General features: G+C 38.2%; 1 protein-coding gene across 1 annotated transcript in view; it reads right to left on the bottom strand.

Annotated features, from left to right (window-relative positions):
* PHACTR2 (phosphatase and actin regulator 2) overlaps positions 1 to 13,988 on the bottom strand; it is a 57,153-nt gene that overhangs the window by 24,841 nt on the left and 18,324 nt on the right. The window contains exons 5-7 of the mRNA XM_017517744.2: positions 11,258 to 11,313; positions 4,861 to 4,922; positions 1,773 to 1,910 (exon numbers count right to left, since the gene is read on the bottom strand). Of these exons, the coding sequence (XP_017373233.1) occupies positions 1,773 to 1,910; positions 4,861 to 4,922; positions 11,258 to 11,313 (256 nt within the window). The remainder of the gene's footprint in view (positions 1 to 1,772; positions 1,911 to 4,860; positions 4,923 to 11,257; positions 11,314 to 13,988) is intronic.

Here is a 13,988-nt window from a genome sequence, read left to right as displayed (position 1 = left end):
TATATATATATATATATATATATATATATATATATATCACTGGAATATATGAATAATTCCTATGAATCAGAAGAAATTGACAATCCAAAAGAAAATGGGCAAAAGGCACTTCAGTGGAGTGGAATCCAAATACCCAACAGGCATATGAAAATATGCTCAACCTCATTCATAATGAGTAAAAGCACAATGAGCTATGACTTCGTAGCTTCCTCAGCCAGGGCTCTCCCTCCCGTCCTCAAGGGACTGCTCTTTGCCTCTTCCCCGTGAGTACAGACCTCCTACTCCATGGTTTTGCCCACTCTATCAGTTACTGACTTTTCCTCCTATATGTTCAACCTCTCCCTTTCTTTTGACTCCTCCACAGCATAAAGAATTGCTCAAGTATTTCCCATAAATTAAAAAAATATCACTCCTTTGATACCCTATCTCAGCTTCCAAATTTATGCACCCAAACTCATGAACCTTCACCATTACCAGCCATATGTTGAACGACTGCCTTATCATACTGCTACCCTTCAGAGCCCAAATTCTCAGGATTGTGTTTGATCCCTTGTTTCCACCACAGGCTTCCACCTTTCAGGCCACCAAAATGCTACCTCTCACCATGTCACTGCACACACGTGGCCGTCCTCCCTGACACAGTCCTTCTAGGCTGCTGTGCTACCAGTCTCCTCTTTCCCCACGCCACAGATGTTTCTTCTCAGTATTCTTCTGCTGCTTCTTCCTAAAAAGTCCCTGGAGTGCTTTTCTCAGCCTCCTTCTCTTTTATTCTTGTTTTGAACATTCTTCCTTTGTGATCTTGTTCCTTCTTACTTTTCATGTCTACTTACGAGCTAAGGATTTCCGAATCTATATCTCCAACATGTGCTTGATACATAGTAGGTACTTTAAATCATGAAGCTTCCTACTAAAAAGAGTCAGCACAGAATGTGATTCCATGTGATTAAATGCCTAATTTTAGCTAAGATGCTGCATGTTTAAGCAAAAGTACTTACAATTAAAAAAAAAAAGACTGGGTATAGCATGAGTTTATTCAATACCAGATTTTTCTAAGAGAGAAAAATTAGAACAATTTAAAAATGGTTGGCACAAATATTTGCCTATGGAATCATGGTACTCATAAAGCAAAAGTCTTTCAACATTGATAGGACCCACTGTATATTTCATTTTTCATGAATTGTGTGCAATGATTTAGATTAGGGGTTGGTAAATCATGACTTGCAGGCCAAATCTGGCCCACCATCTGTTTTTGCAGATAAAGTTTTATTGGAACATATACATATCCATTCAATTACACATTGTCTGTGGCTGTTTTCATGCTACAGTGGCAGAACTGGGCAGCTGCAGCAAAGATTCTATGGCCCACACAGCCGAAACTATTTGCTGTCTTGTCATTTCTATTAAAAGTGTGCCAGACTTGACAAAGATCAAACCTTTCTATTGTTAATATATCCCTTTAAAATGGCAAGTTGTGTAAGTTATATTTTCTAAAGGAAGGATAAATCCTAGATGTGAGAAAGCCCTCCCCATCTAGGTATAAAAGCAGTAGGTTATATCATAAATAAGAACTACTTTTCTCTGAGACTTAGTTGAAAGAACTATATTGATATCATTAAATTTATTACTTAAGTGGCTTAAATAATCAGAGGCAGGAAACTGTTGTACTATTTTGTAAGTTCTCATCCCCTAGGATGACTTAAGTAGGAGGAATGTGGGTATTGGAGCTTCCAGAAAAGCAATACAATCAACACAAAAGCCACTGGGATTCTTGCCTTGTCTGCCGGTGTTAACCTGGCCCAGGGCTTGTCTGCTCGGCGGTCATAGTCGGGAGAATCCGTGACTTCCACGTACTCGTTAAATCGCAGGATCCTTCGAGCTTGTAGCTCTGCCACCGTGGGTCTCAGGCTGAGCTGCAGGAGGACAAGGAAAAGGGCAGAGTTCAGTAAACCACTTACAGCCGCATGGTGGCAAGTTTTCTATAGAGAACGCTTCAAAGTTATGGTTAAATAAGGTCACTTTCAGGTTAACAAAAAAAAAAAAAAAAAAAGAAAAAAAGGCAACAGCATCCTGGGAATTTTTAATGAGAACTAGAAAGCAGTGTGCCCTAATTTTTGAGACTATAAAAAAATCATCATTTTAGGTAGGTCACAATCTTTGGCAAGCACCTGCATTATGCTGCTTCCCCCAACTTGCCTGGCACTGTGATAAAGTTCTGTCATCCCTGACGCAAGGAACATGCAATGCACAGACACAATAGTAACCCAGATAAGGAATGGCTGGTTTGGTGATTGAATTAGCAAGACAAAAGTCACGGAATTTTTAGAAATGGAAATAAAAACCTGTTCCTATAATATTAAGCCCATACATTCAGAAATGCACAAAGTTATGACATAGAAAGGGTCCAATAAGGGGTACGCCTATAGCACCGCTGTCCTTAAGATATTCATAATAAGGATAAGGCCCCAATTGGACACATGCCCTCGGCCAGAAAAGCCAATGTACAAGAATGGGGACAGGAGAGTTGATGGAGAACTGTACTTCCTTGAGGCCATCACTGCTTAAAATCAACTCCAACCTTAAAGATACTTCTAACAACTTGGGTTCTTTTTTGCGGTCTTTGTCAAATTCAAATTTGTAACTGTATTGCTTTTCCCTCTGAGTCCGTTCTCAAACTCAAGAATAAGACTGAAATGATTCTAACAGGTGAAAGAAAGTTGGCCCCTGGTAAACATGCATCATCTACTCTCTGCTACTGAGGTTCACTCTCTTTTTGCCCTTTCTTAGTTGGGTGGTATCATAGTTATCTCCAGAGAGGTAGACTTAGACCTCTATGTTAGCCATGGGGCCCATTTTCATATCTTTTCTCTTATATGTACTCTGTATACAGCCAGACTACTCATCATCTAAGCGGTCCACTTTGGAGATATCGCTTATTTATTTATTTAAACAAAGTGGGGATCTCTCTATGTTGCCCATGCTGGTCTTGAACTCCTGGGCTGAAGCAATTATCCCATCTCAGCCTCCCAAAGTGCTGGGGTTTCAGGTATAAGCCACTGCATCTGTCCAGAAATATTCCTTATTTTGCACTGGGTCTACATCCTGTAGTCATTAACAGCCCTTTCCTGTCAATTTCCTCCTGAACTAAGCCAATATTCGAATATTCAAAGCACTCAAGGACTTTTAGAAGGCCTAGACCCATACCCTGAGCCCGTTTGAGCTGGAATGTCCCAACTGTGGCTCCCTTTATCTTCATAGAGCCCTGGTAGGCAATGGACAAGAGAGAGAATAATCTAATGATCTGTTACACTGTAGTTGCTGCCCAATCTATATCGCTAGCTTCTTGTTGCCACTTTGGGGCAGACGGAAACAAGGAGGGAGAGAAGCCGTTGCTCCTGAGGACTGGCTAGAAGGAAAGTGGCCAATGGCAACAAAGGTTAGAAATTCTCCATCCAGTCTTGTCTTCAGGACTGTGCCAATCACGAGGTAGCTACCAGTGCTACAGGCTGACCTACACCTACATGCTTCTGTTGCAGACTCCCTGGCCAGCCCATGAAAATGTGGGTCAGGTCGCACTTCATGGAGAGGTCACGTTTTAGTCACTTTATCCTTTTTTAGGTGCAAAAGGTATGTCTGAAGAGCTATTAGGATTTATAATGAAATATAAACGCTGATGGTGCTTAATTTTTCCAAAGGCTATTATTATTTTAACACAGAACAAAGTGATGGCCCTAACATCAGATTTATATATTCATAGATACGTGGCAACAATTGTCTGAGTTTGGGAGGTAAGACATTTGTCAATCTGAGTAACATTGTAGCAGGCAGGCTGGATGATCAAGTTCACATTATAAATTAGTTACCCAGCTCTGATGGAATAGTGGGAAATCTTCAGGAGTAACAAAATATTTATTTATTTAATTTATTTTTATTTATTTATTTAATATTTCCAACACTAAATGGAAAGTGCAAGCATTTTAAGGAATAATTTTTACTATAATTTTACTATAATTAAAAACTTTTTTCACTTCTTTTTTTTCTTTTGCTTTTTTTTCTTTGTTCTAATCAAATGAGATTAATTTTTAATTAATTTTCTTTTTTTTTTGCCTCATTTTTGGTATACTGCATTCTTTTTAATTAATTATTATTATTATTTTTGGGAAACAAGGTTGAGCTATGTCGCCCAGGCTGGTCTTGAACTCCTGGGCTCGAGCAATCCTCCTGCCTCAGCTTCCAAGTAGCCGGCACTACACGTGCGTGCTACTGCACCTGGCTCAAAACAATTTTTAAAAATAGAAATATATGCATTGAAATGTTAATAATGGCCATCTCTGAATGAAAGACATATAATTTTTTATTTTTCTTTTTTTTGTAGCTTTAAAAATTTTCATACAGAGTACATATTTTCATAGCGTAAATGTAATTTTAAAACCCTTGATTGTTAATTTATCAAAATTTATACAACATACAATTATAAACATCATTTATAGCATGTGCATTTATATTGATTTTTTTTTTTTTTGGAGACAGAGTCTCACTGTATCTCCCAGCCCGGAGTGCAGTGGCACATCAGGTCACAGCAACCTCCGCCTCCAGGTCTGAAAGCAGTCTTCCCACCTCAGCCTCCTGAGTAGCTAGAACTACAGTCATGTGCCACCAAGCTGGCTAATTTTTGTAGTTTTTGTAGAGATAGGGTTTCACCATGTTGTCCAGGCTGGTGATTTTGATATTTACAATTACAGACTAATAGGAGCAATTATTCCTAAACATCTGATTTACATATAGAAAGAAGATTTGTATTTTTAAAAAACACAAAGTATGTCTCAAAACACGTATGTTCACTAATAGTCACGATTTCATCACCTTTCTGCTGAGTCTGCGTTTAAGTTCCATTTTTGCTTCTTGTTCCTCTTCTTCATTCTTTTCTGTTTATTAAAGGGGGAAAGTCATAGTGACAGTTACTATGGATGATTTTATAATCAGAAAAATATATCAGGCCACAATCATGTGACTCTAACAAATAATGATCAAATACGACACCAACATCATTAACAAGTTGTCAAAAGATTTTGTAGAAAGGTTGATCATCTTATACACACACATACCCACACACACACGTATATATGCATATGTTTTTTTTTTTTTTTGTAGGACTTGTTTACTAATTTTAAACATTTTAAATGTCTTGTTCTATGCTTAAAAAAAAAAAAAACCAGGAATGTCCATGTTCTAATGAAAGCCCTCTATTGCTGATCATCTCATGAGCTTATAAGCACAATTTACCAGAATTCAGATAAAAATTTACTTCTGAATCTGGCCTTCATGTGAAAATCTGAGACATATTAAAAGAGCAAATTAGAACCATCCGATGCATGTCTGAGCTGCTGATTTCCATTCAAATCCAACCAAAATATTTGATCTGTCTTCCTTGGTTTCCATAGAAGCAGAATGTAAGCATTTCCTTGGACTTTGCTTTCAAACCAGAATGTTCTAAATGAGGTTATGATGTACTGTGGGTGGAAATTATTTATTTTCTTGTGACTTTGCCTTTCCAAAGTCTTCTCTTTCTCTAGTGATTCACCAAGTAGTACAATTTTATGCTGCCCAACAGATGGGATTTAAAGAAAAATGTCCAAAATTTTTAAAGAAATAAACACCCTTCAGGTTTTGCTGTTTGTTGCTTACTAGAGGAACTTCTCTCTGTTGCTTCCTTTAGCTCATCATCTGTTCTATCAGCGAGCATACATTTTGCTTCTTGGATACTGATGCTTATGATAGACTATGTTTTAGAAAGTGCTATTATGAACTCTTTTGAAGGAAAATCACATTGCATAAAGATTTGACCAAAAGGTTGAAAAAAGAAAACTTCTTCTGTTTATTTACTTTTATTTTATTTTATTTTTTGGGGTGGTGGCATGGTCTTGGCTCACTGTAACCTCTGCCTCCCGGCTTGAGTTAAAAATTTTTTTAAAATCCATGACAGGTATGAAATATATTTATTTTAAAATTCAAATAGACTTCTTACAACTAAGACTATTCTTATTGTAAATAAAATATCAGTATTCAATATTTGTAACATGCATATTTGTTAGTTGAACAGGTTAAATTCTCTATCAGTTTTCCTTCTCTGAACGGGGAAAAGATTTTGTGTTCTTCTGAAATAATAACTTGAATGCATAAGAAAGAAGGTGATTAGACAAAGAGTGAACATAAACTGTAATCACCCACAAGACAAGAAACGAGTTAATATCCTGTCATTTTGTGCCAGTCAAACAAATTTTGTTATAATTTACATTTGTTCCTGTGAAAGTACTGTAGGTTTTTAATTGCTTCTCAAAATATATACCCTTTCATATCCTTAAAAATGCATACTTAGGTTCAAGAATTACCTCATATGAGTTGGATGAAGCTTGTGAATTTTCAAAATACATAATAAACAAACATCACACTGTGGTTCCTGTGATTCAAACCAGGGCTTTACAAGGCGATGTGATAGTGAAAATAAAAATAAAATTGTTGATATTGTTGATAAAAATGGATGATATTGTTAGTGATATTGATGACATTTAAGGAAAATGTAATTTTTTTTTTTTTTTTTATCTGTTAATGTTGCCATGTGGTTTTATTTGTATTATTTATTTATTTTTGTATATTTTTTGAGACAGAATCTTGCTTTGTTGCCCAGGCTAGAGTGCAGTGGATCTCGGCTCACTGCAACCTCCATCTCTCAGGTTCAAGTGAGTCTCCTGCCTCAGCCTCCCTAGTAGCTGGGATTACACGTGCATGCCATCATGTCCAGATAATTTTTTATATTTTTAGTACAGATGGGGTTTCACCATGTTGGTCAGGCTGGTCTCGAACTCCTGATCTCAGGTGATCTGCCTGACTTGGCTGGGAAAATATAATTCTTAAAACATTTTTGTCAATTCTTATGCAGTGTTTATGCTATATTTTTAAGGTACTTTTCAAAGATGAAAATATTGGCTATAATATATCCCAAAGCCAACGAATACTCCAGTCTTCAATAGATATGCAAAAATGACATTTCCTTCAAGGGAATATTAGAAAGTTTTGCCTTATTAAGCATATTGTACAAGTAGTGCTACTAGGTAACAGTGATGTCTGAAAAGAGACAGGCCAACTGCAGTTAGAGAACTGAATTCATTTTTGACGTCAGGAACTGACTTCTTTACATTTTCCATGTTTGAAGTTGTACTTTTAGTGAAGTTAGAGGAGGAGGGTGAGAGGTAGAGGGAAGCCAACATGACTGTTCCTCTGAATCCTCATTTTTATTTTTATTTACTTGTTTTTTTTTGAGATACAGTCTTGCTCTGTCACCCAGGCTGGAGTGCAGTGGCATGATCTTGGCCCACTGCAACCTCTGCCTCCTGGGTTCAAGAGATTCTCCTGCCTCAGTCTCCCAAGTAGCTCACACTACAGGCACCTACCACCAGACCCAGCTAATTTTTTATATTTTTAGTAGAGATGGGGTTTCATCACATTAGTCAGGATGGTCTCAATCTCCTGACCTTGTGATCCGCCCGCCTCAGCCTCCCAAAAGGCTGGTATTACAGGCATGAGCCACAGCGCCTGGCCTGAATCTTTATTTTTATTTTGTAGAGATGGGCTCTCCCTGTGTTGCCCAGGCTGGTCTTATCTCCAGGCCCCAAGTGATCCTCCTGCCTTAGCCTCCCAAGTAGCTGGGATTACCAGCATGAACTACCATGCCAGCTTCTCTGAATCTTATTTAACAGTCATTGTAAAATCTGTCATAAAGCCAAGATTAAACCTTAAACTCAGAATTTAAAAATTCACCAAGTTTTTTGTATGCTTCCTTCATTTTTGATTCACTAAAGGACTAATTATAAAGTAGAATGTAAATCTTCTGGTCAATTTAAACAGGCTGGAGGGATATTCATGAAGGAAGTGAGGTGGTTCATTGACAAATCTTGCTCTCAGTGACTCTCATCAGAGTAGAGACGGGCGAATATTTCTGACAAGCCGCAGGAGGCGTTTTCCATAAATAAACAAATAAAAAATGTGGTTAAACATCAACGGGTACTGCAGGAAACTCGCCTGGTGAGCAGTGCTACCCAGATAATTTTGTGGATGAGCTAAAAGGAGAAGAAAGAAAAGTACAAAAGTACCAGCAACTGGAATATTATATTCTTGGGTTGTTAATTCAGATAAAATGGGTTCAAAAAGCCAAAATTTGTTGTGGGTTTGTTTCTCTTTTTACTTTTTACATGTTTCCATGTAGATTTTTTTTTTTTTCCAATTTTTGGTGGAGATGAGATCTCACTATATTGCCCAGGCGGGTCTCAAACTCCCGGCCTCAAGCAATTCTCCTGCCTTGGCCTCCCAGGGCTTGGAGATTGCATGGATAAGCCACCTTACCTGGCCTCATGTGGGTGTTTTTAAGACATTAAAAAAACATGCATAAACTTGAAGTGTGTTTAAAAAAGCTGGATCAACAGATGCACAGATATGTCATAAAGCAAGATGTTAATGATAGACTATAGATGGTAGATATAGGGGGATTTACTGTAAAAGTCCTTCAACTTTTCTTCGTGTTTAAAAATTTCCATAATAAAATATTGGGGAAAAATACATGCAGAATTCAATGTCCTAATATATTTTTCTCTATAGAAGATATAGCTAGAATTACATTCTTAGCTAAATACATCACCTTTCTTGATTAGCAAAAGTTTACTTTTAAGTACCAAAAGTTGCTTTTTATTTTATCAGTTTGTAGGAACTGGTTCTAAAATGCATGACTAAATATTATATATATATATATATATATATATATATATATATATATTTTAAAGTTCTAGTGTCACCAAAATAATTAGGAAAGACATTAAGTAAGGGGGTGGTATGGGGCATGACACTAAGAAATATCATTTTTCTTGTGGTCACCAATGAAAGCTAATGGCATTTATTTGCATCTGACTCATGTTTATTAAACTCAAGGGCTCTAAAAATTGTTGACTGTTTTATTCTGTGAATTAGTTTTCTAGTTTGTCAAGAAAAGATGATCTAGTTAGGGCTGGGACAGTGGCTCATGTCTATCATCCCAGCACTTTGGGAGGCCGAGGCGGGCAGATCACAAGGTCAGGAGTTTGAGACCAGCCTGGCCAACATAGCAATACACCATCTCTACTAAAAATACAAAATTAGCCAGGTGTGGTGGTGCATGCCTGCAGTCCCAGCTACTCCGGGTGGCTGAGGCAGAAGAATCACTTGAACCCAGGAGGCGGAGGTTGCGGTGAGCCGAGCTTGCGTCTCTGCACTCCAGCCTGGGCAACAGAGTGAGTCTCCATCTCAGAAAAAAAAAAAAAAAAAAAAAGATGACCTAGTTAAAGTAAGTGTCCTTAAAAACCACACTGTACCACACACTTTTCTACTATTCTTGAACAAAAGCTGGAGATGAAACATACAAACAAACAAACAAAAGAGCAATCTATGTGGAAGAACCAAGAAAGAGGCAAACGGGCTGAGTGGAGTGTAAGTTAGGCCGTTCAGCTTCCTGTGACTGCTCAGGGAAAGATGACCTCCCCCAGTTTTCTTCTGCTTTCCTTGGCTGTACAATACTGGGTCAGGAGATCATAAGCCAACTTACCAGCCTCTCCAGACTGGAAATATGTCTCCGTTTCCAGAAATAAACATGCTTAGGTGAACTTAGAAGGAAGGGAAAAAAGGCTGGAGTCAAATCTGAAGTGTCTCGCTCACTCTTTCTTCCAGGAAAACAAGATATAAAGGCCAATGCAACACTTAAGATCAATGTGTAATAAGTTTCTAGATCCATGAAACAGTTCCTCAAATAACTAAATTCCAGTGTGGTTTGGCACTGTTAATCTCACAGGATCAAGAAATATTTACCTAAAAACAGGTCTTCCTTTTTTTTTTTTGTTTCTAGGTATTGGATCAGGCATCCAGCAAGACATAATCTCCATGGTTTTTAGGAGCTTAGGGTCTGCATTTGAGCTTGCTTAAAACTTAATAAAACAAGTATTTCCCAGGAACCTATCATGGAAAGCAATGAATCTTTCTGGTTTATTATCAAAATTAGATGCTGCTTCTACTCTTCCTCAGAAAAGCAAAAGCATAAAATTTTCCTTCTTTTCTAACCACAAATTTTTCCTCCTCCAAATTGGCTTTTCTGTACATTTGTAGCCACTTAAGTTCTTCTTGGGACTGTATTCTAGTTATGTTCCAAAAAAGCCAGAAAAAAGTATTTTGAAGAAAGTGATCCCATAGACTGGGTGGATGGTAGTTCATATTCGTTGTTGAATTGATTTCACACTAACAACTGTAATACAATATGCTACTAAAAACTTTTTTTCCTAAAGGAAAGAAAGTAACTTGGATTGAAGAGGAGGGGTCTTCTGGCAGGCCAAGATAACTCAAAAAGCCTGGTTGACAAGGATTTCCCGCACACCATGGGTCATTATTATTGCAGTACTATCCGGAGTTTTAACCATGTTCTTTGATATTTCACGCAATAAAAAGATCTTTTGAAAACGGGTTAACAATATATAAAACTACAGCTAGGCTCAGTTTAAAAATATCTGTTTCTCAACTCACTGCCGTGTCTGACCACCTCGACAGACAGTAGCATGAGAAACTTCATTTCTACTAGTTTTCCAGCTTTAACATACTAACTCCAATAAATACTACTGCAGGGATGTGTGAAAACTAAAGTCAGAGGGAACAGAGGGAAAAACAGGAAGATGAATGGAGAACTTTTTAGTGCTGAGACATAAGCAACTCAAGAAGGAATCACAACATAGGAAAAGAAATGGATTGAAAATTTTGTTTTGAGTCATTTGTTAAACTAGCAACAAACTATGTTATTAATAATAATATAGGAATGTTTGATTTATTTCTTTGCAGATTCTTTTGGCCCCTACTTTGACATTTATTTGCAGGAAGACTAGAGCATTCTTTTTCTGTTTAATATGTGGGTGAAAGAATACATGGAATATATTTCATCTTTCTTAAACACAATTGTTCTGACCGTGACTCTGGTCTGGGGAGGGGTGGATATAAGGCTCAAAGCCATAAAATAAAATACATAATTCAAGAAATTAAAAAAATATATAAACAATTACATGTAAATGTAACATAAATGGACCGTTTCAGTCCTTCATGAGTAAATGAATATATAATGGTTTCTTACTGATAAATGCATCATCTGTAGAGGCAGCTTGCTAATGATTACACAAGGAATCATTCTATAGTGTAGAATACTCACGTTTTAGGATGTTTCTTTGCTCTAATTCTTCAGACGTGGGCCTCTGGCTCAGCCTCCTATGATGACAAAAGGATATATTAAGGTTACAAACAAGGTACCCTAGTAGGAGACTCAAAATAAAACAACGAAGTTCTATTTTTCATGTTTTGAGACAGAAAAATCCATTTTTAAAGCTGCAAAATAAAAGTCTCCTTCTCATTCGTTTGGACACTACGGATCATGGCTGAGGCTGCTCACTGACCCCCATCACGCAGTCTCCCTTCCTTTTAGCAACAGATAGGCCTTAATGTTAGCTAGGCACCCGACTACAGACTTCTGCCTCCGTAGAAGCCAGGTGTGATGTTGTGATTGGGTTTCTGCAATGGGATGTGAGCAGAATGATGTTTGTTGTTTCCCCTTCTCATCCTTAAAATGCCTGGGTGTGTGTTCCCTTTTACTCTTTCTTTTTTCCGCAGGCTAGAACTTCAGCATGGTGGTGTGAGCCAGCTTTGATCATGCAGATGAGACCATTCAGAGGGATTGGAGAGCAGCAAGACAGAAGGAACATGGGTGCTAGGCTGACCTCAAGAAGCTGTGCTCCCTCTCATGCTGGATGGCCCACTTACCTGGGCACTGTCATGTGAAGAGGATACACACATACCTAGTTTGAACCACTGTAGTTTTTGGCCTCTGTTACAGCTTATCTTAGAGCCCAAATAATATACAGCACATTAGGGTCTACAACAGGCTGTTGTTCAATCGTTCCCACCAACTGAGATGACCAATCTGTGCTGCACAGTGGTATAAGTGAAATGCCGCTTTGGGACTCAGATGAATATATTATATATAAAGTTATAGGTCCTTCCCATCTGTCTTCAAGAAAACCAGGCATGTTTGTGATTAGTCGCTATTTGTACATGAGAGCTGAATGTCCTAATAACCTTTTATAACTTAGTTCTTGGTCTTGTTTACATTATTAATTTATTGTTAATCAGGGAGAAAAACTGTCTCTGGGCATAGGCTGAATTGTGCAAATTAAATGAAAATGCATAAAAAGTACTTTTTTTTTTAAAGAGAAAGGGTCTGACTCTGTTGCCCAGGCTGGAGTGCAGTGGTATGATCATGACTCACTACAGCCTTCAACTCTTGGGCACAAACAATCCTCCTACCTTAGCCTCCCAAGTAGTTGAGACTATAGGCATGTACCACCATGCCCAGCTAATTTTGCTTATTTATTCTTGTAGAGATGGGGTCTTGCTATGTTGTCCAGGCTGGTCTTGAACTCTCGGCCTCAAGCGATCCTACTGCCTCAGCTTCCCAGGGTGCTGGGATTATAGGTGTGAGCCACCGTGCCTGGCCGGGTAATCTTAACATAAGATAGTACTACTAATTCTAAATGTTTATGGCTATGACAGAAATGGTAAGAAGCATTGAAATTAATGATACTTTAAATATCTCATTAAAATGTTTGTTAAACTGTGATCTTCATCAGAGCTACCTTGAAACGAATTTAATTGAGCAGACAAAAGAACATATTGAATATCTACATCTATACCAGCCAGGTTTTCTGCCATCCATATCCCCATGTATCCTGTGCTACACAGCTGTACTATCAACATACTGTACTCTATACTATGCCCACAATAAACCACGCTTTTTTAATTTATGGTATCTCCTCCCTCTGGGTTGTCTTTCTCTCCTTTTCCATCCACTGAAACCTTATGGATGATTAAAATAATATCTTGAAGATAGGTATCTGGCATCTGCTGAAAATGAGAATTAAAGGCTCCTGGTTCTTTGTTCATTTACAGCATTTTATAAACAGACTATACATCTATTAAAACACTTATCACACAGTTAATTATAAAGATAATAATTACAGCTATCATTTAGTCAGTTTTAAAAATCCAAGTACTGTGTGTGCTAGGTGTTTACATGATCTTGAATCCTTAAAACAATTCAGCAAGGTAGCAGCCAGTTCCAACTTTACAGCTGAGGAAACGAAAGATGAGGAATGCCTAAGGTAGAACACTAGTAAATGCTAGCGCCAGAATTCATACTCAAATCCTTTGACTTAGATGTTTGTGCTTTTCACATGACCCCATCATGCAACATATAATTCTGTCTCTCATTAGACATGGAGTTCTCTATGGCTGGAACTGTGGGTGATTTATCGTTCAATGACAGTGATTAGATGTGCTTTGTTTGTACAAAAATAATTCTGTAAAATTTACATTTTAATAACAGTGAAAACTCTGATCTATTAACTTATTTTATTTTTTTGTGAGACAGGGTCTACCTTTGTCGCTTAGGCTGGAGTGCAGTGGCGTGGTCTCAGCTCACTGCAACCTCCACCTCCTGGGCTCAAGCGATCCTGCCACCTCAGCCTCGCAAGTAGCTGGGACTGACTACAGGTGCATGCCACCAAGCTCCACTAATTTTTTTTTTGGTAGAGGTGGGGTTTTGCCATATTGCCCAGGCTGGTCTCAAACTTCTGGGCTCAAGGGATGTACCATCTCATCCTCCCAAAGCGCTGGAATTATCGGCATCAAGCCACCATGCCCAGCCCATTGACTTCTTTTTTTTTTGAGACAGAGTCTCGCACTGTTGCCCGGGCTGGAGTGCAATTGCATGATCTCAGCTCATGGCAAACTCTGCCTCCCAGGTTCAAGCGATTCTCTTACCTCAGCCTCCCAAGTAGCTGGGATTACAGGCACCCGCCACCACGCCCAGCTAATTTTTTTTTTTTTTT

Source organism: Cebus imitator, unplaced genomic scaffold (assembly GCF_001604975.1).
Source record: "Cebus imitator isolate Cc_AM_T3 unplaced genomic scaffold, Cebus_imitator-1.0 Scaffold642, whole genome shotgun sequence".
Lineage (NCBI taxonomy): Eukaryota > Metazoa > Chordata > Mammalia > Primates > Cebidae > Cebus > Cebus imitator.
The sequence above is the reverse complement of the archived record's forward strand: the minus strand, read 5'-3'. Positions and strand labels throughout refer to the sequence as shown.